The sequence below is a fragment of the Pongo abelii genome, chromosome 16, assembly GCF_028885655.2.
Source record: "Pongo abelii isolate AG06213 chromosome 16, NHGRI_mPonAbe1-v2.0_pri, whole genome shotgun sequence".
Taxonomy (NCBI): Eukaryota; Metazoa; Chordata; class Mammalia; order Primates; family Hominidae; genus Pongo; species Pongo abelii.
In genome coordinates this window covers 14,529,245-14,553,559 of record NC_072001.2, presented here as the reverse complement: position 1 = coordinate 14,553,559, position 24,315 = coordinate 14,529,245, and the positions used below count along the sequence as shown (strand labels likewise).

The 24,315-nt window shown below is 43.5% G+C and overlaps 1 protein-coding gene and 1 long non-coding RNA gene across 11 annotated transcripts; both read left to right on the top strand.

Annotated features, from left to right (window-relative positions):
- Positions 1–554: 554 nt before the first annotated feature.
- Positions 555–4,320, top strand: LOC129050241 (uncharacterized). The gene is made up of 4 exons (XR_010137294.1): positions 555–968; positions 2,192–2,239; positions 3,749–3,797; positions 4,222–4,320. It is a non-coding gene; the product is annotated as an uncharacterized LOC129050241 (long non-coding RNA).
- An 8,718-nt stretch (positions 4,321–13,038) lies between these two features.
- LOC129050237 (golgin subfamily A member 8B-like) lies at positions 13,039–21,582 on the top strand. 10 transcript variants are annotated; one of them, XM_054531999.1, is made up of 16 exons: positions 13,039–13,197; positions 14,882–15,001; positions 16,134–16,214; positions 17,060–17,098; positions 17,364–17,411; positions 17,496–17,580; positions 17,676–17,782; positions 18,780–18,866; positions 18,974–19,081; positions 19,287–19,374; positions 19,757–20,013; positions 20,273–20,464; positions 20,548–20,648; positions 20,733–20,833; positions 20,941–21,096; positions 21,183–21,582. In XM_054531999.1, exons 1-16 carry the CDS (start codon positions 13,150–13,152, stop codon positions 21,383–21,385), a joined length of 1,821 nt encoding a protein of 606 aa, XP_054387974.1. In that variant the 5' UTR covers positions 13,039–13,149; the 3' UTR covers positions 21,386–21,582. The 10 variants fall into 10 exon arrangements, with proteins under 10 accessions (XP_054387974.1, XP_054387972.1, XP_063572420.1 ...); XM_054531997.1 differs by having other exon boundaries at positions 21,159–21,582; XM_063716350.1 differs by having other exon boundaries at positions 20,270–20,464; positions 20,941–21,093.
- The last annotated feature ends 2,733 nt before the right edge of the window (positions 21,583–24,315 follow it).

Sequence of the window (24,315 nt, the reverse complement as noted above, 5' to 3'; positions counted from 1 at the left end):
TTATAAGTCCATCGAAATTTTTTTGTCATTTTCTTGATAGGGTGAACTCTTGCATGATTTTTATCTTCTAGGAAAAAGTTCAAGCTTGAATAATATTGGTTGGAAAGTAAATAAGAGTAATATATTTCATTATACAGAGAATGATTGCCAAGTTGATTTTTATGACTTTTCCCCCAGTTTTGAAAGCAATATAATTAGCACTTATTGTAGCTGTAGTTATGTTATTACTTTTAAAATATGTTGGTGTAGTACACCTGTAGTATGAGCTACTATAGATGGTGGGAGGCTGAGGCAGGAAGATCTTTTGAGCTTGGAGAGGTCAAGGCTGCACATGAGCTGTGATTGCACCATTATATTCCACCCTGGGTGAGAGAGCGAGACACCCTGTCTCTTAAACAAAAAACAAAAAAGGGGGAGTGGGGGGTGGGAGTCATATTAGAAATCTATATATAGGACAATTGTGGAAAAATACCGATTTTTTAGTGATTTAACTTTTCATAGTTCCGTCCATGGCAAGTTGTTCTCCTTGAACCACTTGACTAATAATACAAGTTTAGGAAAGCATATTAAACTTCTTTTGAATTCTTGAGAAAATTATATATACATGTGACTGTTTTCCTTTAGAATGACTGCAAACTCTGAACCCCCTTATTAGATTAGACTTAGGCTATTATGATCTCTTTTGGACATTCATTCTAAAGGAGCTGGAAGCTATAGTGACCTCTATTTTTCCTGAGGATATAGAGCAGCTTCAGATATTCTCTTTCTTGAACTTACCGTAGGTGCTCTATTTTAGCTTTCAGATTGGTTCATTTTTGAGTTAGTTGAAAAAAAAATTATCTTTTTGTTTGAACTGTTTTTTGTTTTGTGATTCTTAGAGTTGACCCTGATAGTCCTTTGCACAGTGATCTTCAGATCTTAAAAGAAAAAGAAGACATGGAGATATTTTGCTTAACTTATCTTTTAAGGTAAGAAAATTGTTACAGGACTCTCTGTTTTTGTAATGGGGGTGTATATTTGTACAAGTGTTTTGGAAAACAATTTGATAAAGTGAAAGATACTCATACACTATGGTTCAGGAATCTTGTGGATATATACTCCACAAGAAATGAGTACATAGGCACCAGGAGATACCGGAATGTTCAGAGCAGCATCGTTTATCATAGCCCCAAACAGAAAATAACCGAAGTGTTCATTCCAAGAAAATGAAGAATTGTGGTATTCATAAAATGGCTTACAGCTATGTGGGAAAGACGGGCGAACCTTGAACACTGTGTTAAGCAAAAGAGACCAGACCCCCAAAACCTATTTTGTACAATTTTCTCTATATAGAGTTCAGCAACAGGGAAAACTAATGTTGGTTAGGGCATACATTCTTAGTGGAGGCAATATCGCCTGCAGTGGAGTGAAAATTGGTCCTTAGAGTGAAAGAAAATCTTACCTATTATAATGGTCTGCTGCCCTCCAAAGGGCCGTATAACATAAACCGACATAAAATATATCTGTGGTATTAAAATTCCATGGGGCATGGGGGTAGAATTAGGAATAAAATTTCTAAAAAGGCTTCTTAGGGGGACAAAAATGAAAAGAAAACGGAGAAACACTTATTTCTGGATTCATACTTGGGCAGTAAAACTATTAAGAACAAAGAGGTGATCACATAGAGGTTAGGGTAAGGAGTCCATCCAGGTGGGAGGTAGGGATGTGTGACCTGAAAGGGACATCTGTGGGGCTTCTTGGATACTGGCTGGAATATATTTCAGGAACAGGTTGGTGGTTACATGGGCAAATAATTTACAATAACTTGTTAAGGTATACCTTAAGGTATATTTTATGTAACTTTCTGAATGTATGTGTTATATTTAATAAAGTATTTTTAAGATACTAACAATAAAGGTTACAAAAGAATAACGATGGAATCTAGAAGAAATGTTAATGATCTAGAAGAAATGTTAACGGAATCTAGATAAGATGTAATGGTTTAAAATCTATGGCTATATGCGGTATTTTGATGAAAAAAACAGACATAAAAGAATACTTTCTTGTGCTTACTCTAAGGATGGTAGTAGTTTTCTAAAAGCTTCATACTTAGCTTTTTGTGTGTATGTTTTTGCTTGTGGATATATCTTATGATTGAACTTTCTTGATATGACCCGAATGTCAGTATTTTCTCTCACTTTTGTTATCATAGAAACTGTTGTGGTTGTCAACTGGGTTGTCTTCCTGAAGTATGAATCTGGTATGTATTGCCTGAATTTGCTAATGGCTACTTCTTTATGGATTCATATGGGTTAACGAATAAAGCACGCAGGCCTAAAACAAAAAAAAACACAAAAAAACTAGGAAGGTATCTTTCTTTTTTAAAACATTAAATCATACATCCATATGCCCCACACCAAACTTAAGAAATAGAACCTTTGGCTGGGTGTGGTGGCTCACGCCTGTAATCCCAGAACTTTGGGAGGCCAAGGCAGGCAGATCACCTGAGGTCAGGAGCTTGAGAGCAGCCTGGCCAACATGGTGAAACCCCGTCTCTACTAAAAATACAAAAATATTAGCCGGGCATGGTGGCAGGTGCCTGTAATGTAACCCCCGCTTCATGGGAGGCTGAGGTGGGAGAATCACTTGAACCCAGGAGGCAGGGGTTGCGGTGGGCCGAGATTGTGCCATTGCACTCCAGCCTTGGTGACGAGAGAAACTCCGTCTCAAAAAATATATATACACAAAAGAAATAAAACCTTATCAGTACCTGTAGCACCCTGTGTGCCCCTCCCTTGTCACATCCTCTTTGAGAGGTATCTTGAAGGGAATATGAAATCTTGGCCAGGCAACTGGAGGATTCGTGACTGCAGGTAGTGTTTTCATGATTTTTTCCTGCTTTAGCTAGAACGTTAGGGAAGGGACGATGTGGGAGGTAAATGGCTGAAGTTCTGTCGGATTTGTGTTTGTGGCCCACGGCTCCTGATACCAGAAAGAAGGGCCTTTTTCTGGGGTTGGAGTATTTCTTAAGAGTCCTGAGAAAAATGTGATTGCCTTGAGCTAACTGACCTTCTGAAGAGGACCTTAAACTGAATTTGCAAGTTATTAATATTGGGATTCACAGACTTTGGAGAATAGCAGGTATGACTTGGAAAGATGTACAGGAAGGAGCCGGAACAATATATATTTATAGGCTCTGATGTCCACAGTGACAACTTGAGCACCATGAATACTAAGCAAAATGGAACTGGAGATAAAGTATAACACAAAGATGGGATTGAGGGCAGGAGGGAATGCGACCTGGTCAGCAACTTGGGAAATCCAACTTGCTATGCTTTTAAGGAAGTTGTTTTCTGATGTTACAGGCAACATCGGAATTACTGAATTGAATTCTGAGGTAGTACTTTAAGGAAATGCGTTCTTCTGCCCCTATTCTTTGGAATACTTACTAAGTATACTTACTATTCCTATTCTTTGGAATACTTGGCTAAGTTCTTAGTTTTGGATATCATAAAAATTCAAAGTATTCTGTTCTAAGAGCCATTTCAAACAATTGACTAGAATTTCAGAGGAATTACATGAGAGTAATACCAATAGAGTTTTTAAGTTACACATAGTCCTATATCCCTAAAAAGTGTGTTCATGCTTGCACTTGCATGTTCTCTTCTCATGTTTACTGTGTGCTTACTTTCTTAGTAATGGCATGTAGAAATTGTTTAAGCAGGAATAATTCTCAAGATAATTTTGTGTGTTTCCTTTTTTCTTTAAGGTATGTATTGGGTGGAGGAGCATTATGTATTGAACTTCTGATGAAACAGGTGATTATTTTCTTATAATACTCAATTTTCACCTTCAATAGAGTGTTTTGATTACGTAAGTTAGGTTGTAAGTAGAAGGTTCTCTTAAAGAAATTGTAGTATTTTTTTTTCATAGCTCCTACTTTCAAGAATGAAAAAGGTAAACCAGTAAAATGAGATTGTACTTGGTGCTGAATCTATGTTAGAATAGGCATTAAGAGTGACCTTTATTTAAGGTTCTAATTTGCTCATGTAGGCCACTTGGAACATCAGTTTGTTGTTTTTGGTGAGATTCTGAAAATTGTCCAATTTTACTTTTTCCCCTTGACTCCAGACTTTTTAACACTGATGTGCTGCTGTTGAGGCATATGCCATTTTGTTAGGCCTTCCCAAGTGGGAATCAGGAATGCTGCTGTTTTCTAGAGATGTTTTCTTCTTTCTGTAGGGCTGAAGCAGTGCCTACTCGACAGAACCAGTCATCGTACAAAGAAATGCCACCTGACTCAAAGGCAAAGCCAGAGTGCAGCTTGGAGCAAAGAAGGTATTTTATTAAGAATTTTACATAAACCATAAGATATATTTTATATTACTTTGTGAGCCTTCTGCCTGTCTTGACTTAATTCTTTTTGAGAGAATTTGTTTCATTTTCCTTTGGTTTGTTTTCTTCTTGTTATACAGATGATCTATAGAAAATATAGAAGTATCATTTCTTTATTATTGCTTTTTTCTCCCCTCTGTGCCTATGATTACGAAGTCTTTTTATTTTTTGCTTTTTATTAACTCTTTCAATCCTCTTAATAACTTAAAAAGAGGGTATTACTAATATCTGCATCTTGTGGATGAGGTAACTGAAGGTAGGTAACTTGTCCAGGGTCACAGGTGGCAGAGCAAGGATTAAAACCAGACCGTCTGGCTGCCCAAGGCCTGAACAAGAGGAGCTGAGAGCCAGCCATGGGGGAGAAGGATGTTGGTCGGGCTGGTTTCCTGTTCAGTTACCATGAAACGCAGGCTTAACCTTAATTCTAGGACATTACCAAGAAAGCCTTCCAAAGCCGTAGGTTTTTTACCATGACCGTGACTTTTAGCAAGAATTTGTGGTTTAAAGGCAACATGGTGCTCTAAGAAGCTTCCGTTCACTCTTACGGAGGGACTGGTAGTTGAGCTAAATAGTGAAATCCTGGAGCACACAGCCTTTAGGGCAGCTTCTGACCTATTTCTATGGTCAGGAAAGACACCTGTCTTTCCCTGCTGCCTACAGCCTCCAGTTATTCACCTTCAGAATTCCCTAGTCTGTGATCACATTCAGATGAGAGATCTGTTTTGTTTTTTCCAGGGTAGGAGGAAGTGAGTCACCACCTATACTAAGCAGTCTAGTCTTGTGTGTATAAATGAGCAAGGTTGAGGAGCCAAATTTGAGAACCTTGTGTAATCCTGACATTCTCCAAGAGAATCCAAGAGAATGTCAGGATTACGTACGGTGGTAAAGTGGCCTCATGTTAGTTGTCTCCACAGCTCTCATCAGAAGCAGACACAGTTACTTTTTGCAGGAAAGCATCTCTAACTTAAGCCTGTAGGATTCCCAAAGACTAAAGGCAGGCAACTATGAATTCAGTGAAATCATAGCATTCAAGTATCAGAAACAATGAATAATATGTTTCCCAAAGACTGTAGGTTTTGGAATTATCAGATACAGAATACAGACTTCAAATATTAGAATTGTGAAAAAATAGTTACATGTGAAATAAATCTATTATATAAAAAAAGATGGACTCATAAAATTGAGCGAGCAGTAAGACCACCAGGAATGATGAGGAAGATCTGAAAGGAAAATGGATGAAATAGAACTTACAGAAATAAAATATATAGCTGGGTATGGTGGCTCACACCTGTAATCCCAGCACTTTTTGCAAGGCTGAGGCGGGAGGATGGCATGAGCCCAAGAGTAGCAGACAAGCCTGGGCAGCATGGTGAGAACTCATTTCTCCAAAAAATACCCCACCACCACCAAAACAAAAATAAATAAATAAAAAGAAAAAAGTTAGCTGTGTGTGGGGCACCTACCTGCCTATAGTCCCAGCTACTCAGGAGGCTGAGGTGGGAGGATCACTTGAGCCCAGGAGGCCAAGGCTGCAGGTGCGTGCCACTGCAGTCCAGCCTGGGTGACAGAGTGAGACTCTGTCTCAGAATAAAATGGAATAAGGAAATATACAATGGAATTGTTGAAATAAGAAACTGAGTGGGTGGATTAGACACCAGAAGAAAGGATTAATTGGTTAGACCATTATCTCCAAAAAGTAAGTCCGTATGTTACACAGACAGACATGAGGATAAATGATAGGGCAGAAGTTGGTGGGGTTGGTGGGGAGAGGGAGATCAGAATGAGGTCTAAAATATGTCTTAGTGGAATCCCGGGAGGAGATATTGGAAAGTGAGAGAAATGGAAGTTCTAAAGGTGACAGAAGGAAGTCCACATTAATCAGTCACAACAAATGTAAATGGACTAATGTTACCAGTTAGACAGATGGAATTAATAAAACAATATCCAGCTGTTTTAATCCATCTTATTGAAAATATGAGGATGTGAAAAGATTGAAAGTTTGTATAAAGGAGAGAGAGTGATAAAGATATGCCAGTATACATTAACCAAAAACAAGTGATGGAGCTTCAGTTTCAAACAAGATAGGATTTTGGAACACAAAGCGTTAGTAACAACTTGATGCTAAATGACTGTTAATTAGGATGTAGCAATTTTCATATTTTATTTACCTATCAAAATAGACTCAAAATACGGAGGAAAAACTGATATAACCACAGGGAGAAACTGACAGGTCTGCCATTTTATTTGGAGATTTCAACATACCCTGCTTACCATAAGTAAGTTACACAGAATGCCCATATATAGATTTGAATAACCCCTGAATGGACGTGATATAATGGACAAATATAGACCTCTGTACCCAATAATCAGATATTCTATATTCTTCTCAAGCATATGTGGACTGTGGGAGAAACATTAATTATATATTAATCCATTAAGCAAGTCAGAAGATTGAAAAATAATTCATACCATCCACACCATAAAACTTATAATTTAAATATGAAGCAATTAAGGTTAGAAGTTAATAATGAAGAGATTAACCAAAAGCTACATGAATTTGGAAGTTAAACACCCTTGTAATTCCTAGTTTAAAAAATCCAATGAAATTGTAGAATGCTTAGAATTGAACCATAGTTAAAATAGGAAACTTCTATCTACCCCTCTCTCGCCCTCTCCCTCCCTCCAAGGCCCAATTCTTATATTTCTGCTTGTTAATTTGCTATAGTTAATTCGGATATATACAAAGACTAAGAACAATTCCTTGAATATGGTGACAACCTGTACCTGGAATAGTCCAAATCCTAATTACCCTGATTCCTCCACCAACAGTTCCCAAACTGGTGTACTAGAAAGTCTTCCGAATGGTCTTTGGAAAAAAAAACAAAAAACATCGTGGCCATATAAATTCATTGTTCTGAGAGGTCCCGTTGAATTTACCAAGCATTTCCCAAATTGATTTATTCATCAATAACCCCAAGATGCTGGGATTACAGGTGTGAGCCACCATGCCCGGCCTTCCATAAGGCATGTAAAGGCACTTCCAAAGGTAGAATCAACAGACTTTCCAAAAGTCAGTGGCAAGATCTCTAGACTCAGACGTGCCTTCAAGTTCCAACCCCCAGCAACCCAAAGCCAATGAATTGTCCTCCCAGAATAGCATCAGATAGCAATTAGAACGTGGTTCTCGAATTCTCCAGATCAGCTCCAAAAACATATATACTATTAACGGGGAAATATTGTGAACTGAAGTCTTTAACAGATAACATTAATCAAAAACTTTTCTATGGGTAAACGATTATATATAAAATAGGTTTCTCACCAACAAAAGCCTCTATAAATTTCAGGCTGATGACAATTTAACTTATGTTTTAAATGCATAATTATGTCAAATAAATGCATCATCTACAAAGGCCTGAATACAATCTCTGAGTCTAAGGTGCCCCCATCTTCTCAATTTCACATTTGATTATATGTGTGTTTGAGAGAACATCACTCATTATTTGTTTTGGGAGTATTGTCAAATATTATCCAGTATTTCGGATATTATTGAAACTAGTTGATTGGAAGTCAATGGCACTGTTTCTACTAAAAGTAGGATCCTAATCAGTAGACAGAGACGTATAAGAATCGTCATTCTACATCGACAAAGTGTCAGTATCAGGCAGTGGCTTCAAAGCCAAAGTGGTGGTTGGATGTAAAGTGGAATTTTAATTGGTGAAGGAGGCAGATAGTGAGACATGCTGATTCAATAATAACGTGAAGTCCAGGAAAGCCTGTGGCTGTAAAGAATGTTGAGCCATAGAGTCCATGGGAGATAGGAAAGGGGGTCTCGAAATATTCAGGCTTGTAGAAGGGTAGAGTAAATATCTAAGGCAATTGTGATGGATACTGCTTGAAGTATTTGCTTTCGACTACCTTCTATCAGGCTGTCTACAAACTTGGAAGTTTCTTGAGGGAAAGAATGAAGTCTTTTACAGCTTCTGGCATGCCTCTGTGTACCCAACGCATCCTCAATAAATAATTGGTTACCCTACTTTGTCATACAATATAGGACATACTTAGCTGGACAGCACTATGTGATTTGATCGCACCTAACCTGTGAGTGGAGAATCACAGCGTTGAATCTGTTTAAAAACAACACTCCCTATTCCCTTTCACCTGCATAATATATTCGATTTGGTTTCTAGTAATGTTGGTTCTACCCATATGTTTTTAGGTAATAGTACCATCTGTGATGTGCCTAAGTAAAATTATACCAAGAATTCTATGGCGGCAAAGCTAATGCACTGCTCTTTGTTTTGATTAAGATTTTGGACGTTTGAAAATATAAATTCAGATATTGGACTGTGAGGGTTTTATTTTGGAGGTTGGAGGAGATTGAAATGTTGGGGTAAAACGGCTAGGCTCCTTTGGGACTTGTCTGTCGGGGTGGGGAGAATATACAAGTTAATCAAATCTTGTAAATTCTAACAGTGCTTAGCTTTGTGACTGTACAAAAACTGGCATTGTTTTTCATAGGTCTCATTGGAGAAATGTAAGCTGTGAGTTTAACATCCTGTTTACTGTGTTTTGGCCAGGATTTTGCAAGCTTTTGTGGAGAAAATTATATTGCTTTTTTTATCCTCTTTGTAACATATATGTATATCAGTATGTTTCCTTGTGTTTTACTACGGTAAAATTGTATCTTGCATATAGAGAAATAAGTCTATTAGGGTGAATTTAAAAAAATCTTTACTCTGAGGTGGCAGCCTTGTATAATGAACCATATGTTTAAGCCTTATAAATACATCACGCTAGAGCCCAGCATGGTGGCATGTGCCTGTAGTCTCAGCCACTTGGGAGGCTGAGACAGGAGGATCGCTTGAATCTAGGAGTTTTAGACCAGCCTGGGCTACATAATGAGATCCCATCTCAGTCAGTCAACCAATCAATCAGTTACACAAAAAAGATCAAGATCTTTCTTGCTCTTTTAGAATGTCTTTCCCAAACATTCTAACAAATGTCTCGGTGTCTAAAACAATGAAAAGGGTTCATGACAGAGTTACAGCAGTCATCAGAGAAAAATCCTGGGCAGATTGCAAATGTATACCAGTTGTGAATTTCTATGACTGCAATTGAAATCCAACATTATTTTTGTACGGTCTTCTTGGGTGTATCTGTGTTTAATAACTTGTTTTCAAATTTAGAGGACTGTAGCTATGGCTTCTTCTTAGAGACCTCGACCTTGAGGGGCTCACAGTTTAATGCAAGAGAGAACTGGAAACCAAGAATTAAATGCGGAGAGTGAGGTTCTGCAGTACAGGGTGTATACAGGGTGCAGAGAAGCACTGTGGCACCATGTTCTGGCCTCATCTTCTACTGCTCTAGACTTCCTGAAATGCCATTTCCTGACCCTACCTGGACCTTCCTCTGTAGGTGCCGTTCTATCTCCTTGTAAACCTTTTCTACACCTTAAGTGCCTGCGGAAGTTCTGTTTCTTCAGAAGCTTCTTGAAGCCTGCCTCTAGCTCATCCAAATAATTGTTTTGTCTACATCTCTGTTATTTCTTTATAAATAATTACAGCCAATTCTTATTATTTGCAGTAGTAATATTCTATAAAGTTGCCTGGAACACTGAGTTAACCAAATAGCAAACCCTCGTTTCCAGGGTAAATATGTACATAAATACATATGTCATGTAGGTTATCATCTTAATTCCTAAAAACAACTCATACTGGTAGATTGAATTTTCTTTATTTCTAAAAGAATAAAGGAAGTACAGAATTGCAAGCGATTTGTATGAGGCTGCTCCACTAACAGGTGCCAGTGTTATGATTCAGACCCCGTCCAACTGGCCCCAGAGCCACAGCTTCTTGCACTATCCTGCAGTGTCCTCTACTGTCGCTGTGCTCAGGTCATCTTTGTATGAGAGTTGAAACAAGCAGACCAAGGTCACTTTATTTGACCTTAGCTTGGGACATGTGCAAAGAGTGACAGAGTTTTCACTACTGTGTGTCTATCCAGGAGCCACCTTGAAAGTGCCACAAGTATTAATTTGGGGAGTACAAAGACATTTTAGCAAGTAAGCTAATTTGCAAATATGGGATACACAAATAATGAGGGTCAACTGTATTTGTAAGTGACTGCTAGGGTCTGTTTCATGATAATCCCTTCCCCCAAGAGTGTGGAATGTTTCTTTAGCTTCTTTGATCATTTACTTATTCATTCATGTATTTATTAAGTACTTACTATAAGCGAGACTCTGCTTTAATCTGTGTGAACAAGCTAGAGATTAAGGTCCTGCCCTGTGGATTTTATATTAGAGTAAGAAAGACAGATAGCTAAGTCTGGAGCTCAGGGGGCGAGGCCTAGGTTGGAATTATAGATTCACTTGGCCAGGGTGAAACCTGGTGTGCCCCCTCCTGCTTCACATGCACAGATATACTTCCAGAATATTTCTGTTCTATTCTTGTGTATAAAATCCTCCTTTTGAGCCTCTCTCCACTGATGCATGTCCACCTTTACTTTTGTTGATTTTGAGGCCACTTGCCCATGTAGCTGGCAGGATATTGAAGAAGAATCATACTGACCTGGCTCTGCTACCTACCAGCTGAGTTACTTTGGTCAAGCTCTTGGACTTCTGAGCCTGTTTCCTAATTTCAAAAGTGGTGATATGATGTGTTAGGCACTGGTGGGTTGCAAGGAAGAGGCACACATGTATTCCCTTTGTGATGAGGGCCGAATGTTAACTTGGATGGAAAGTCATCCAAGCAGCCATATTGTCTCTGGCCCTAGTACTTTCAAAACCTCACAGAACATTAATTTCACAGTATTTAGCATAGGACTTGAGCTCTGAAGACCTATAGTGTGGTTATTTGTTCATATGGCTGTTTTCCATACTAGACCATGAGCTCCATAAGGGCAGGATCTACGGTTTCATCTTTCTATCCTAGGCACTCAGTTGACTGCCTGATACATAGTAATAGAGGCATAAATGTTTCAAAAGTTGAGGAATTTTCAACACTTCCTGAAAGAATAGGAAAATATAAAGGCTTCTCAGAGAAGGTATTATTTAAGCTTTTATTTTTGAGATGATGTCTCAGTCTGTCACCCAAGATGGAGTGCAATGGCACGATCTCAGCTCACTGCAACCTCTGCCTCCCAGGTTCAAGCAATTATCCTACCTCAGCCTCCCGAGTAGCTGAGATGACAGGCCTCTGCCACCATGCCCAGCTATTTTTTGTATTTTTAGTAGAGACGGGGTTTCACCATGTTGAGCAGGCTAGTCTTGGAACTACTGACCTCAGGTGATCTGCCCACTTTCACCTCCCAAAGTGCTGGGATTATAGGCATGAGCCACCATGCCCAGCCTATTTATGCTGATTCTTTAAGGGTGAGTAGAAATTTTTTCCAAGTGACTAAAACCTTGAGACACTATTCCAAGCAGAGACCAGCAGGGTCAAAGACACAGGGATATAGAGATGTTGAAGTTTATCAAACACTGCTAGCTTTAAAAAACAGAAAAGAAATGATCAAAATCAAAAATTAAAATTAAAAATCACCTAAAAAAAATCTATTAATGGGTTTGGCCAAAGGTGACGTCACAATCAAGTTAACTATGACCATAGACACACAGTAATGGATGGAAGTTTTGGGGAAAAAACATAACATTCTCAGGTTGTTGGCAGAGTATCTGGAACAATTTAGAAATACAGACATTGAATTCTGGGAATAATTACGCTGTAGTGAAATCATTTCCTTCTCTGCATATGAAGCATGTATGTGTCGCACACTGTTCAAGGTGCTGAAAATCAGACTCTTCTCAAGGAGCCCATGAGCAATCAAGGGAGATGGATGGGTGAGCCACTGATTATCATGTGACAAGTGGGGTAATAGAGATATGACTAAAATGCTATCCAAACAAGAAGAAAGGAATTATTCATAACATATGGAGTGCTGGGGAAAGAGTTCTAAAATGAAGCTGGCCGGGTGTGATGGCTCACACTTCTACTGCCTGACCTCAGGTGATCCACCCACCTCGGGCTCCCAAAGTGCTGGGATTACAGGTGTGAGTCACCGCACCCAGCCCAAAAGCTTTGTGTTTTTACAGATATTAACCATCTTTCCTGTTTTAAAAAAAAAAGCTTAATAATAATGTAGGAGAATAAGAGAAACATTTTTCCAAAAAAGGAATCATTTTGATTATTTTATCTTATTGGAATGTTGGATAATATAGTCTGCTTCATTAATCATCAAGCATGCTATGGATTTCCCACTTTTGTAGGATCTGTATCTCAGTTCAGGTAATACTGGTAATTTTTGTACAGTATTTGAAGATGAAAGGTATAGGCCAAAATCATAGACCTTGCATAGAAGCTGGTTGATGAAGACAGCTCTGGAGGAACACATAGATACACACAGAGAGACACACACATATATATAAAGTGTACACACATATGTTTTTTAAAGTCTTAAAGGTTTTAAAGCAAAAGCCAGGCCCTCCCCTCTCTCAGAGTGGGTGGGGACAGTGGTTGCATGGGCAGCTTTCCTAATGAGCCACAGGTCCCTCTGGACACACTGCTGCCTGGCCACGCCCCCTTTCCACTTCATCTTTCTCATTGACCAATGGGCTTGGAGCATTAAGGCCACACCCCTATTCTGCATTCTACTGGGGCCCTGGTTACGCCTCCTCTGGCTCAGTTACGCAGCTGCCTGCTAGGTGACTGGAGGTGTTGATCGGTGCTCGCTGGGATTTCGCTGACGTGGCCCCAACCCCGCCTCCCTCCCCACCCCACAATGGCAGAAGAAACTCGACAGAGCAAATTAGCTGCAGCCAAGAAAAAGGTAAAGACGTACCAGGTCATGACTCCCCAACTCAGCCACAGATCCCCTCTGACGACAAGACCGCTGCCAGAGTCCATACTACTCCTGAGGCACACTGGACTTTGCCCCCCAACCCCAGCCCTTCTGGGCTCCCCTACAAAAGTCTTGTCAGTCAGCCCTGCCCCTTCAGCAAACAGCTCAGTCCCTGCCCTCGCCAATCACCCCAGGGTGACTTTGGACGGGTGACTCCTGGGGCTCCCCACTCCATTACTGGGCCCTCACCTCTTGCCACCCCAAGTTGGACCTCCCTGGGCTCTTTGGGCTCACGTCTCCAAGGACCTGGGCCCCCCAGGCCCTGCCCTCACCGCTTGTCCCTGGGTGACTTTGGGCTGGTGACTCCTGGGGCTCCCTGCTGCAGACTCTGCCCTCCCCTCCTGCTGCCTCAAGGTCGACCTCCCTGGGCTCTTTGTGCTGGCATCTCCAAGGACCTGGGTCACAACCCTGTGTTTCCCTCCCGCATCGTGGAGCGGCGACTCAGACATCGCGCTGATGTGGTCCCTCCCCCGCACTAGGAGGAGTGGAATGTAGTGATGTCACAGTCTGCCTACTAACTGTCATTACTGCAAGACTGGCCTTGGTCTTATGACCCAGTCCCCTAAACGTTGTCACACCGTTTCTGGTTCTTCTGGTCACAGCAGAAATTTCCAGCTGGAAGGGGAATGGAGACTATGGGACCCAGGAGCAAGAGGTTTCAGGCTGCCTGACTCCCTTAAAAGACATTGACAGTGGGAAAAGCCTACCTTCCCCCGTGAGCTCAAAACGTTGACAGTATCTCTGGGTGGCGATGGGAGAATGGCTTTGGTTTGGTTTTCTCCCAGGCTTCTACTTTCCAGAGAGATTTTAACATTTTTTTCTGAGTTCTCCACCTCATATTCTAATTCTCCATGGTTCTGGGACCAGACTGCCCTTCAGTCAGTGGTCTCTGAAGTGAGATTTGCTCATCTTCTGTGGAATAGATCTTGGGAAACTGAACTTGACAGCTTGAATCTTCCTCATATTATCTCAACCTTGGGTACTTTGAGTACCACAGGATAAATGTGGGACACCTTTCTGAAGCATCAGTTTCCTCTGATTCTCTTGAGATCAAGAGAAAAAACATGAATGTACTTAGGGATGGCAGTCCCATAGGTTTCTAAGAGTATACCAGACCTCTCTCTGAAATGAGGCTTGGTTTGTCCTCTTTCTGATAAATTCCCAGATTTCACTAAAAGGCTGCCTTCTGCCATGAGGACACATTGATATAAAAGTTTGGGAGGTACTGGGGCACTTCTTCCCACTAACAGACGTGTGAGGATGTACAACTCTAAACCACATGACATACAGCTCCTGCCTACTTAATGTATACTTTTCTACCTCTGCCTCTGGGTTTAGTCCCTGGCAGCTGCTGATTCTTGGCAAAACCCCAGAGCTTAGAGTCAGAAGACTGAGCTTCCAAGTTCCAGTATCACCTTTTTCTTTTTCTTTTTTCTTTTTTCTAGCCATGATATCAATCCCTCTCAGTCCCTAAATGATTGTGACACCTTATAGAGTTGTTGGTGTCATTAAATCAGATGGTATATAAGAGTCTTTTATAAAAACTATAAAGGAGGATGTGGCTGTAGGGGCTGATGTTTCTCATGAGTATTACTGCTCTTCTTTCCCACAGTTAAAAGAATATTGGCAGAGAAACAGCCCTGGTGTTCCAGCAGCAGCGAAGAGGAACAGGAAAGCAAATGGCAGTAGCCCTGAGACAGCCACTTCTGGTGGTTGCCACTCATCTGAGGCTGTGAGTCTCGCCTGGACAGGCTCCTGGGGACAGGGGGCCCAAGGGGCAGTAGAGGGCAGTTGTTAAGACTGTGGATGGACTGTTGGGTAGTGCTTAAGGATTCTGGATTTGGCCGGGCACGGTGGCTCACGCCTGTAATCCCAACACTTTGGGAGACCAAGGCAGGTGGATCCCAAGGTCAGGAGATCGAGACCATCCAGACTAACACGGTGAAAGCCCGTCTCTACTAAAAAATACCAAAAAATAAGCCAGGCGTGGTGGCGGGCGCCTGTAGTCCCAGCTTCTGCGGAGTCTGAGGGAGGAGAATGGCGTGAACCTAGGAGGCAGAGCTTGCAGTGAGCCGAGATCACGCCACTGCACTCCAGCCTGGAAGACAGAGACTCCGTTTCAAAAAAGAAAAGAATTCTGGGTTTGAATCCTGCCTCTCCGTCTGCTAGGGATATGATTTATGGCAAGTTGCTTGAGCTCTTTGGGCCTCTCTTTTCACATCTGTATAATAGAGGTGGTATTGTTGGACTTGTATTTGTGCAGTTTAAATGAGATTTATAATTGTTGATTTTATGTTAATCCCTAGTACATGGCCTGCTGTCAACACCCAGGACACCCAGGATATGGTCTTTGCTGTTTGAGTTTCCTCATCCCCAGTCTCAAGGGGAAGCCAGGACAATGAGAACAGTCACTTGCCATCAGGAGTCACTGAAAGGGCCCCAGGATGGGATGGTGGGGAGATAAGAACCATGAGAGAAGTTAGCATAAAGGAGTTATGGGACAAAGGGTCCAAGACAGGCAGAAAAGAAAATGTTGCCAGTTGATGGGGAAGAAAGAAAGTCGGAGGGCTCAGACAATGATTGGGACAGAACATCTCCGTGTGCACTCTCATGTCTTGTAGTCAGCAACAGGTATCCACGGGGAGGGCCCTACATCATCTGCTACCCTGAAGGATCTGGAGGTAGGAGGCTCTGGATGGAGGTGCAGTGACCCTGCAGGCCAGCCCTCCAACCTCCTCCCACCGCGGGGACTGGGTGCCCCTCTGCCAGCTGAGACAGCGCACACACACCCCAGCCCTAATGATTGTTCTCTCTACCTCTCCCCCAACTCCTCCTCCACCTCCTCCTCTCTGCATGCGCCTCAGAGCCCACGCCAAGAACAAGCAGCAGTCCTGGACTCGAGGTCCGTAAAAATCAGTCGACTGAATAACACCATCAAATCTTTGGTAAGAGTCCAGTGGGGTCCCCTGTTTCCACGCTGCCAATCCTAGGCTCCAGTTTCCCCTTGGGGCCCTGAAGAAGGGGGCTGGGGGCCCCTGGCACCAAGGGCAGATAGGGAGCTGGGGCACCCAGGACTCACCTGGAGGGACCCCAGGGCATGCAGCATGGCTCTTCTTTTGCTGCCCTCTTTGCCGACTCTCTCCTCTCCAGACGTCCCTACTCGAGTCCTTACTATACATGCCCTGGCATTGTTGCCTCTTGGGGAAGTGCTGGCCTGACTGGTTGTCAGGGGCCCTGTATTTCTGCCATGACTCAGTCCCTAATTTGATCTTTGATTCTGGACAAGCCACCTCTCCTTTTTGGGCTCATGTTTCCAGAGGAGGTAGTGAGTATCAAAGGTCTCTGTTAGCTCTGAGAGTCTGAGATTTAAAGGCCCCCTAGAATGGAAACCTCAGGGCCAAGGGCTCCTGTCTGTCCTTTTCATCCTATATCTGCTGTGAAGAACCGTACCTGGCCCGTATGTGCTCAGTAAATGTTTACTGAATGAACGCACTTTTCTAAATCACAAGCTGGCAGCAGGGGGAGCTTTTCTCAAACTCCATCTCTAGAGGTTTATGTTACTGTCTTCTCTAGAGATTCCTGATTCATACTTTGAGTTCTGTGGCTGTGGCTGAAAACCAACAAAGACCCAAATCCTCTGTCCTTGGGAGCTTAGGAACAGTTCCTGTTCCCATTGGGTCTGAGAACTTTGCCTTTATAATCCATTCCTGGCCCCTGCCTACCGCTTCCTGTCTGGGGAATAGAGTTGAGGGGGCCACCCTCCATCACCTTAATTTGACTCTCCCCACAGAAACAACAGAAGAAACAAGTGGAACATCAGCTGGAAGAAGTAACGTGATTTCTTTGTGTGCTCATGACGTGACTGCTGGGTTTGGGGGACACTCAGATGTAGAGGCCCCAGTCTCGTCTCGCCTACTCCCAGCCTGGGGAAGAAGGCTCACTCCTCAGATTCCACCCCATCCCCACAGGGCCCCTGATAACCTGGTCCCATGGGTGGGTCTGTCCTGGGGCATTGGTGGCATTCTGGGGGCATGTCTCTTGCTGTGCCATCTCTGCCTCTCCCTGGTAAGAGCTCTGTCTTCCTCGTCTTATAGGAAAAGGAAGCAAACAGTGAGAAACAGAAAGCCCAAAGGGAGCTAGAGGTGAGTGGAGGGTGTGAAGTTTCCTCCTGTCCTCCGGAGAGTGTTTCTTTCCATTTCAGCACTTGCTTGGCTTTTCTCCCAAAGGTTCAAATCCAGAGATTGAACATAGAGAACAAGAAACTAAATACGGACCTGCATCGCACGAAACGTTCTCTCAGATACTTTGAAGGTGAGAATCTGGGCACCCTGTCATCCTTCAACCTGGCACTTTGACAGGTCTGTAGGGGGAGTCCTTTGAGCACCATCTCAACTCTGTCATTACAGAAGAGTCCAGGGATCTGGCCGGCCGCCTGCAACGTTCATCACAGCGTACAGGAGAGTTAGAGCGGGCTCTCTGTGCTGTCGCCGCCACGCAGAAGAAGCCAGATGGGGTGAGTCCAACCACCTGCGCTGTCCCCTGGGAGCCCGGCTTCGCAGATGGAGGAGTGAGCCTAAAGGTCCCTTCTGCAGGATGGAGTGTCCTGCCCAGAAGGCAGCATGGCCATTTCTCACTGCTTTTGTGTATGGTTGTTAGAGGCAGCCTGAGGCTGAGTCAGCTGCTGTGGGTGAGTTGGGGGGCACGGTGGGGAGCGAGCACTGGATGCAGAGCTTGGAGGCCAAGTGGCTGTCCTGCCCTTACCTGGCCGTGGTCTTGGCCAAGTCCTAGGTGGGGTGTGGGGTATTGGGTACTTATACTGTGAAGGTACAGAAGGGTACCTTTAGTATGTTACCTTTTCTGTAGAGAGAGGAAACGTGTGTGTGTGTGTGTGTGTACACACTATGATAATATACATAAAACATGTCTGCAAGTGTCCATAAACAACTCAGAAGAGAGCAACGGGGTGGCTAGGAGATACTTCCCTTTTATACCTTCTGAGTTTTGGACTATGTGAATGTATCATCCTTTCAAAAAGTGAATAAAAGATTAATTTTTCCCTTCCTGACTCTGCCCCCACCCCAAGCAAGAAAAATGGGCTTAGAGAATCTGATAGACCTGGGTGTTCAAATCCTAGCTCTGCCTAAGTGATCTTAGGCAAGCACTTAACCTCAAATACTCCATGTTTTTTCATCTACCCAAGAGAGGTAATCATAGTAACTGTCTCCCATGGTGGTTGCGAGGATTCAATGGGATTGCTAGCGAGGTACCTGCTGAAGCTCTCCATAAAGGTTCCAACAGTGATAGTCATAACAATAGCAATATTATCTGACCTCTCTCCTCGTCCCTTCCAACTTCACTGAGTTTTTTTCAAAACCAGACCACGGGCTTGGAAATGCCTTGGTCTTTACTGGCCAAGCTGTATATTGGGTTTAGCCCTAGCCCTTTTAAGGGGCACTGTGTGGAATGGCCCAGGCTCCCCAGATCGAAACTTCTCACTCTTCACCATCCAGTTCTCGAGCCGCAGTAAAGCACTTATGAAGATGCAGTTAGAGCAGTCCATAAGGGAGCAGATACTGCTGAAACGACACGTGACACAGGTGAGGTTTTGCAGAGGGAGGGATGTGGAAGGAAGATGACCCCAAGTGGCCAGGAGCAGGTGAGGACCAGTGACAGCCTTTCCTAACTTCTGTGCCCATTCTTGCAGTTGAAGGAGTCACTTAAAGAAGTCCAGCTGGAGAGAGATCAATATGCACTACAAATAAAAGGAGAGAGGGCCCAGTGGCAGCAGAGGATGAGGAAAATGTCGCAGGAGGTGAGATCTGACCCTTCAGCCTCCCGCCCCCCCAACAACTTAGATAGGTCACTGGATCTTTCTGGGCATCTTTAAAATGGGAATAGTGCAGCCAGAGGTGGTCCTGGGTCTGGGCTTTGTGGAGGTGGGGGCAGAGAGGGAGATGGGAGCCTGTCCAGCCACCAGCCCCTCTCTCCAGGGCCCTTTCCCCCTGTGCTTTGGGCAGGTTTGCACATTGAAGGAGGCGAAGAAGCATGATACGCATCGGGTAGAAGAGCTGGAGAGGAGTTTGTCCAAACTCAAAAACCAGATGGGTAAGATGTGACTAGCATGACCTGGCAGCAGGACTGGCATCAGAGGGCTGTGGGGGTGGCTTAGAATGCCCCAGGAAGGTGGGTGGATGGCAGGGCTTTGAGGCAGAGGGAAAGAGGTCTGTGCCAGGAGACAAGTCTTGTCATCTCCATGAGCCTCAGTGTCCTAATGAGCAAAGAGGGCCCATTGTCAGCCACCCACAGTGCTCTCTATCTGAAAGTGGTTTGGAAGATTGGCTACCATCCGGGTGCGAGGAATCATTAGCAGTGAGGCCAAGTTTGGGGGGCCTGAGAGGAGCTGTGCGCCAAGAGGAGGGTGTTTTGTTGTTTTTTGTTTTTTTGTTTTGAGAATCCAGAGGCCCTTATGGTCTGCTTCCTTTCTCAGCTGAACCACTGCTCCCGGATCCCCCAGCAGTGCCCTCTGAGGTGGAGCTGCAAGACCTGAGGAAGGAGCTGGAGAGAGTGGCAGGAGAGCTCCAGGCTCAGGTGGAAAACAATCGGCGCATCAATCTCCTGAACCGTGGGCAAAAGGAGAGGCTTCGCGAGCAGGAGGAGAGGCTTCAGGAGCAGCAGGAGAGGCTTCGGGAACAGGAGAAGAGGCTTCAGCAGCTGGCCGAGCCACAGAGTGACTACAAGGAGCTGGTGGGTTGCCTCACCTGGGGAGCCTGCCCTCCTCCCTAGCCCTCCAGGCCTTTGTTTCCCCACCTGCAAAATGGGGCAGTGCAGCCCTCACATGAAATATTACCTTCAAAGGCACCCGTGAGCCAGAGCTTTGCTCTGGTGGCTGTGGGAGAGAGGAGAGTATTTTTCTAACCTGCCTCCACCCTTCCCGGTGCCATGGGAGGCAGACACCAAGTTCTGGGGTCTCCAGCTGCAGAACTTGCTTCTCTCTGTCCAGAAGAACGAGGACAAGAGCGCCCTGCAGTGGGAGCAGCAAGTAAAGGAGCTGCAGGAGAAGCTGGGCCAGGTGACGGAGACGGTCACCTCAGCCCAGAAGGAGCCAGAGGCAGCAGCCCCAGCCTCGGGGGCTGGGGGCGAGTCTGTGAGTGGGGAGACCCTCCGGGCCCTGCGGGAAGTCATGGAGAAGCTGGAGGTGAGTGAGTCCTAGCATGGGCCAAGAAGGGCAGGGGTGAGGCAGGTCGCTGCTGAGATGTGACCCCATAATTTTGGCTCCAGAGCGGCCTTATGGACCTCCTGGAGGAGAAGGCGGACCTGAGGGAACATGTGGAGAAACTGGAAGTTCGATTCATCCAGTACTGGAGAGAGAGATGCCATCAGTGAGTGGGAGACCAGGGCACGGCAGGGGGAGCTGCAGGGCTGTGGGAGAGGGGCCCCAGCGTCTGAGCCCTTTCCTCCCGCAGGAAAGTGCATCGCCTTCTAACAGAGCCAGGGGGCAGTGCCAAAGACGCAGCACCTGGAGGAGGACATCATCAGGCTGGCCCAGGACAAGGAGGAGGGGAAGGTAGGGTGTGCAACATCCCTGTGGGGGTAGGGGTGGGGGTGCGGGTGGGGGTGGGCATGAGGGTGAGTGCCAGCAGCGGCCTGACAGCTGAGCACCCCTCCCTTCAGGTGAAGCTGCTGGAGCTGCAGGAGATGGTGTTGCGGCTTGTGCCAACTATAACGAGGGGCACGGCAAATTCCTGGCCGCTGCCCGGAACCCTGCTGCTGAACCCGGTCCAGGAGCCCCAGCCCCCCAGGAGCTTGGGGCTGCCGACATGCATGGTGGTGAGTAGAGCCCCCAGGTGGGGTGAGCAGGCAGGAGCATGGGGGACTATCACTCCACTCAGATCCCCGCCTCCCTCTCTCCAAAGATCTTTGTGAGGTGAGCCTCACCAACAGCGTGGAGCCTGCACAAGGAGAAGCCAGGGAGGGTTCTTCCCAGGACAACCCTACTGCACAGCCAATCGTGCAGCTCCTTGGTGAGATGCAGGACCACCAAGAGCACCCAGGCTTGGGCAGAAACCCCTGTGTGCCATGCTTTTGCTGGGCTTGGCTGCCCAGAGGAAGGAGATAAATACCACCATCATCAAAGAGCTGCTCAAGACATTGTTAAAAATGAAACAAAGTTACGGGGTTAATCTCCTACACAATTCATGTACTTCATTTGAATGTTACAGCCACTCATGATTATTTGTGTTTCTAATTTATAGTTTAAGTTTATTTGTAGAAAATTAAAGGAGAGTGGGTCTCTGTGGCTCTCACTGATGTTCACTCTGGCATCCTTTAGCATTTTTCTTTTTTAATTTCATAATTGTAGGGCATTAGCATGCATATTGAGTTTGCCCTTACATGGTGGGAGTTCAAACACACAAAGACCCAGTCGTTGCACAAAACTCTTCTCGCTGGTTTGAAATAGGCTCCCATGCTTTTTTAATGTTATTGCAGTGTGCATATTCATTATAGAATTCAGATAAAATTTGCTTATGTTCTGCTATTGTGTTTGATCTCATCTTAATCACAGTGAGCTCTTCAAGAGCTCAATATGTGCTTTGCCCTCAAGTGTGCACTGTTTATTACTTTGTAATATGCCACTATGAGTACTGACATTTAGAGCTGTTTAAAGGCTGAGAACTGCAAACAGCCTTTCCTTCATTTTCTGTGTATTGGTGATGGGAGTAATAACCTTTTGGGGGAGCTTTTTAAATCTCACAGAAGAGGAAGGTGGCCTGCTCTGGCAGGTATGTGCAGGATAAAGTGTGTTTCATTTGTTCTGGTGCCAAGAATGAGCACTGTACTGTGGCAGTTCCCTTAGGATTTGTATATGCTCTGGGCTCGTGAAGATATTGCATCGTGAGCTGCAGCAGTTGTACTCTTTTCCAATGACCTAACAAGGGCTTATTTCTGAGGAATGAAAGGCTCCCATCATTGGCTGTGGATGTGGAAAACCTTTCCTAGCTTAGAGCATTTGTATCTATAATACATTTTAAAGTCAGAGTTCATGTTACCTGTTTTAATCACATGACTTCCTGTCCCAGTTCACAAAAGGGCGCTGGTTGGCATTCTTCTTAATGTATTTAGTAAAGATCATAAGAAATCCTTTAAGAGTTTAAATGTCCCTGGAACAGGCATACAGGCTCTGGTCAAGAATGAATTAGAGTGAAGGAAAGCTGTGTGACACCTGGCATTCCTCTCTGTTCATGGAGCTTCTTTGAGGCTTGAAGATTGATGTTACCATCTAGACGTCTCTGGCTAATACCTATTCTTCAACCACGTTGGTTACTCTGACATAGGAATTTACTTCTTTTCCTTGAGTGGAAAACACTTTAATAACAAACATTATTATAAACTAATAAATGTGAGAGTACTTAGTTGAAACAAAAAGGAATTTTAGTAGACAGTGTTATGTTATCTTTGAAAATCAAGGAGAAGTTTATGCAACTTAAAATGTTTACACACTGTGGTGCAATCTACCATTTGTGAATGTCAGTGTATTATCAGGAAACGTGTTTATACAATCGCAGAGTTGTAGTTCCTCACAAACTTCTTTATGAAGAGTGAAATATGTTTTTGTACCTCTCACTTTCAGTCAGGGACATATTTTGTGCAATATTTATGTGATTGTGCCTATGAGTGATGAATGAACGCATTTCAGTCATACATTGCCTAAATCATAACTTGATGATGCTTGGGAAAGAATCAACAGTTAAAACTTCATGAAGTTCTAATGTCTGTGTTCCAAAACACATCACATTATTAGGTTGTAGGGAGAGATGTATGTGTGCTCCCTGGGGTGGGGATTTTCTACTCACTAGACCATCTCCATTTTTAGCACTTGGCATCCTCATGATCCTTTTATAAATATGAGATGAACAGGAGAGCAGCAATATGATTTTGCCAATGGAATAACAGATTTGCTGGCATTCAATGAAAGAGGGCACATATTGGGTCCTTGTGACTTCAACTGACTCTTCCAAATTGTATGAATTTATCAATATATTAGATAAACCCAGTTTCAGAATGATAAAGAAAAAATATTAGACCAAATAATGTGGCTAATTAACAGTGGTATGATTTCTAGCCCGTGGGTTTAAAACTGTATCTTAAAGAGTCATTTTAAAATAATATAAATATTTAAAAATGTAACTGCTATCTTTATGTTATGAAATAAGTTAAAATATTTTAAAATATGAATACTGTAGTTTAAAAGAAAGAAATGGTGGGAAGGAAAAGTAGAGAAAGAAATGCCAATTCCAGTCCAAAGCTTTATTTGCCAAGTTTTCTTAGAAGGAATTTTACCAATGTATGAGCTCTTGTTAACAGAATGTGTAACGGAAATACTGAAAACTTTTGCCTAAAGTGGCATTATTGACTGCTGGCATGATGCTACTGTAATGTAATAAATTATTAAATTGTTGCAAAGTGCTGTTTTTGCCTTAAAATTTTATTTTGTGTGTCTTGAAAACTATAGTATTAAAGGTATTGATACTGTGCAAATACTGGGCATGCTTGGCATGAGATAATCTGTTTCATTTTCACGAAATTGTAGTATAACTATGCAAGTGTTTATTAAAAGAACACAAAATAAAAAAGGTATGGGATTTAAAAGTTATGGGGTGAAAAAGTTATCAGATAAAAATTGTAAAAATGTGGCAAAAAAGTAGAAAAAAGCTTTCTGAAAAGTTACCAAAAAAAAGTTATGAAAAAGAAGTTATGGAATTAAAAAAAAAAAAAGTCATGGGAAAAAGCAGACCACTGTCAGCAAAGCCTGGAGAAGTGGGGCTGGAGTCTCACTGCCACCATGTCCCTACCACCCCTTCCGAGTCACCCCTTTACAATTAGGGTAGCAAGACAAGACCTCTGTCTAATGGGGAAAGACAAACAGACCCTTTGCCACCTTGATCAGGGCTGAGTCCTTAAATTTCTGGATGGTGATGATTGTTATTTAAGAGCCAGAGGCTGGTGGAGGTGGTTTGTTTGGAGGAGGCCTGATGGCCCCCTTACTCT

Coding starts and splice junctions, on each gene's coding strand:
- LOC129050237 (XM_054531996.1), top strand. CDS start 13,150: ATGGCAGAAGAAACTCGACAGAGCAAATTAGCTGCAGCCAAGAAAAAG. Junction 17,581..17,675: donor TTCTCTCAGATACTTTGAAG/GTGAGAATCTGG, acceptor CTGTCATTACAG/AAGAGTCCAGGGATCTGGCC. Junction 19,375..19,756: donor CAAACTCAAAAACCAGATGG/GTAAGATGTGAC, acceptor TTCCTTTCTCAG/CTGAACCACTGCTCCCGGAT.